Genomic DNA, 3,887 nt, shown 5'->3' with positions numbered 1-3,887 from the left:
CTTGCTGATATTAAAGATGCTGTTCAAATCAAAATGCGTTTCCAAACTGGTCTTTTGCCTTCTATCATTATCCAATGTAAATTAATGGGTGCGGAAACGTTTGGTGAATACTTGAAAAGTGCTGATGGTTACTGGAACGCCTATCATCAAAAGACAATTTCTATTGTTGATAATCCTTTTGCTGTTCGTACTCCTGTTCGTCCTTTGGAAGTTATGCAACCTAATGCTGCTGCTATCGTTCCTGTGTCACCTGTCCTAATTGAATCTCCTTCCATTCGTAATCTTACCAATAGTATGAGCGGATTGCATTTGAACAATCTCGAAAGTAATACTGTTACCGCCTCTTCCGATGTGATGAAAATTGAAGATGATAAAATTAAGTCTTTTATTGAAGAAGGAATCAAACGTCACTTTGTGCCGCCACTATTAAGCCTACTGCCACTTACAATAATTACAATAACAATGATCACCGTAATAATTCCCGTTATAACAACAATGACAATTACCGCAACAATGACAATTATCGTAACAATGAGAACTATCGTAATGAAATTTACCGTAATAATGACAACTATCGTAATAATTCGGACAACTATCGCAATAATCAAGACAATTATCGTCAAAGTGGTTACCAAAATCAACGTCAACAGTCTGATGCGCCTCGTCAGGATGGTCCTAGCAATGATGCTCGAAGAAATCCAAGACCGCCTTTTCCCTCCAATGATTATCGTAATAATCAACAACAAGGGTCTTCAAAAAACTAAATGGGTCGATTGCAGTTAACACTGATGGTCAATCGAACATCCCATATCAACAAAAATCCATCAACAACAATCAGTCATTACAAGTAATGCTTGACCATGATTCATCTCAACATGATCATCAACCAACCTCCTATCAGTATTCTTATGAGTCCCATCCATCCAGAGAAGACTTGTATGCTGCTTTACGTACCAAAGATAGTAAACCTGAAGCCCATGTAACTCACAAAGACAGAGGTATTCACAAGAAAGGTGCACTTCTGAAGAAACCTTCAAAGTCCAATTTAGTTAAAACCTTTGGTAATCCGAACCACATACAAAAGATTGTTTCCTTTGCTCCTCCTGCACCTGCACCTGCTCCGGTTCCCACGTCTTATCCTTCTCAAGATATAACCATGGTTGAGTTCGCTCTACCACAGGCTCCCGTATTGACAAAGGTCTTTGTTCCTAGTGATAAGAAGAAGACTAAGAGAAAGAGGGTAAAACCTCAGATCTCGTATGATATCTAAGAAGTTCTTGAACAACCCGCCAATATCAAGATTAAGGAATTAATCGCGATTAACCCTGCCATTCGAAGAGATTTACTTCATGCATGTCGTAATGCAGCTATTTCTATGGATCCCAAGTACAATGTGGAACAACACTTGAGTTATAGAGAAAGTGTTGAGGAAGAACGAAATTTGACGGCGGTGTACACTCGATTCGTAATTGATGAAATTGAAATGAAAACTCTTATCGATTGTGGAGCGTCCAAAACTTGTGTGTCAAAAGCCTTAATGGAATCGTTAGGCTATACGATTGATGGTCCTTCGGCTAGTGTATTCACTCTTGGGAATGGATTGAAACAAGCATCGATGGGTGTTATTTATGATGTACCAATCCTGGCTTATGGTGTTGTGGTCCCTTCTACTGTAGACGTTTTGCTGTATAGTCCTGTTCCTTTGGTTATCGGTACCAACTGGATGCTTCGAGCCCATGCCATTATTAATTTTTCCAAGTGAATTATGACTGTCAATTATAAGCAATAACATACTGAAGTTCCGATACAATGTGTGTTGAAACAAGACCCAGTTCAACCAGTACCCACCAAGCCTTCTACCATTATCTCTGAAAGTTCTGAAAGTGAAAGCTATGAGGATAGTTCAAGCAGCTCTGATGAATCCGGGAGTAGTGAATCTGATGAGGATCTCATGCTTATTACCGAGGATAGTGTAAGTGAAGAGTTGTATATGTTAAAGGATGATATCAACTCGGGGAGTGTGGTAATTTTAACAGCTGGCAATGATACAGTGCGTCCGCCCTCAATTGGACAATTTTTTGAAAACATTGGTCGGATTTTTGAAAAAAATTGGTCACGTTTTTGAACTTTTTTGGTCAAAAATGTGAAATTCAATTGGACACTTTTTTGAACTTCAATTGGTCACTTTTTCGAAAATCGTTTGGCCACTTTTTATAAAATGAATTGGTCATATTTTTGAAAATTATTTATTTTGGTTAGGTGTGAGCTATATAGGAATTTTTTTGAGACAATTATCGAATTGATTAACTGAGTGTTGAATAAATGCTACAAGGTGTTCAACTGGTACACTTACACCAGCTTCAGTTATGCGTGTAGTTAGGGACTCTACGTCACTAAGCTTATTGCGCTTGACCTTTCCCTTTACAATAGCCCAGAATTGTTCGATTGGATTAAGTTCTGGTGAATATGGGGGGAGGTATACCGGAGTATAACCTCTTTTTACAATTACAGGGTCAATTACCCCAGGGACGTGGATTGGAGCATTATCCATAATAATGAAATAACCTTTCATTTCAGGAAACTCATCCATGATATCCATGGTATTGATTAAAAACTGAAGATAGTGGCCACCTGTAGTACCTTTGGTGGCAGATAACTTGTCCTCAGGTGCCTTTCTTTTTGTTGTCCCTACAACGTTTGTCCTCTTAAAATTGCTGATTCTATCATACCTACGTTAACAACAACGATAGCTGATATAGCACCAATCACAGTGTGAGACTTCCAGCTGAGGGTGTTGTGATTATTATTATAAATTGGTAGTCGGTTTAAAGTGGTTTAAGTAGGAGTTTGTAAAGTTTGTAGTGAGCACCAAATCAAGTTATTAGGTTTGATTACGCCTTTTTATGTGTAGTTAATTGAAGTAGACTATAGGAAAGTAGTAATACTGTTTGAACTTTTACGTCAAGTTGAGTATAAATATAAGAAATCAATAGTTTTGATTTAGGAAGATAGATAAATTATGTCTTCAAAAGTAGAAGAATAATATATAAGAGTTAAGGGATGGTTTACTTAGACTGTTTGAAGTATGTATGTTTCTTTTATCAGATGTCTACTATACAAGGTCTAATAATTTATAGAACGTTTCTTTTGACAGAGGTTTTCTTATAAATTAGAATAAACAAAATAAATGGAGGAACTTAATCTCGACTGTTTAAAGTATGTAGGTTTCTTATTACAGAGGTTTACTATACAAGATCGAATATTATACTGAAGGTTTCTTATTACAGAGGTTTTCTAGTATATATGTATTTAAGTTTTTATGAAGTGAAGTTTTTATTACGACTGGTTGAAGTATGTAGGTTTCTTATTACAGAGGTTTACTATACAAGATCGTGCTATATATTGAAGGTTTCTTGTTAAAGATGTTTTCTAATATATAAATAAAAGAGAAGAAAATAAAGAAGAAAATAAAAAAAGGAAAAGAAAATAAAAAGATAAAGAGCGATAAACGACTCTGAAGGAAATAAGTATTAATTTGAGATAAGAGAAGTCTGAATTTTATTATTTGAATTTTGGAAGGATATTTATATTTGTTATAAGGGCTTGTGTGACCACATGTTGTTTTTGATAAGGGATTTAAAGGGTGTTACAAAGTCGCAGACTGGATCTTTACATTATTGCTTCAGTACCTTTTTGAGACCAACTAGGACTACAACGCATGTTGATATCGAATTTTGTTTCATCGACAAAGATACAATTGTTCAGATAGTCCGTACCAGTTCCGATCCACTGCTCAACCCAGTTAGCACGAGGCCGAAGGGTTGCTTTTTTATTTATACCAACTGGATGGCGACTAAAAACTTTGATGCTTAGATTGAATTGTTCCC

General features: G+C 36.2%; 1 protein-coding gene across 1 annotated transcript; it reads left to right on the top strand.

Annotated features, from left to right (window-relative positions):
• Positions 1-860: 860 nt before the first annotated feature.
• Positions 861-3,004, top strand: EV154DRAFT_484730 (uncharacterized protein; the record flags this gene model as incomplete). Its single annotated transcript, XM_051598684.1, has 4 exons — positions 861-936; positions 960-1,211; positions 1,800-2,023; positions 2,912-3,004. 4 exons carry the CDS (start codon positions 861-863, stop codon positions 3,002-3,004), a joined length of 645 nt encoding a protein of 214 aa, XP_051454243.1.
• Between the last annotated feature and the right edge of the window lie 883 nt (positions 3,005-3,887).

The sequence above is a fragment of the Mucor mucedo genome, assembly GCF_025094135.1.
Source record: "Mucor mucedo strain NRRL 3635 chromosome Unknown EV154scaffold_98, whole genome shotgun sequence".
Lineage (NCBI taxonomy): Eukaryota > Fungi > Mucoromycota > Mucoromycetes > Mucorales > Mucoraceae > Mucor > Mucor mucedo.
This window is presented reverse-complemented; position numbering and strand designations above follow the sequence as displayed.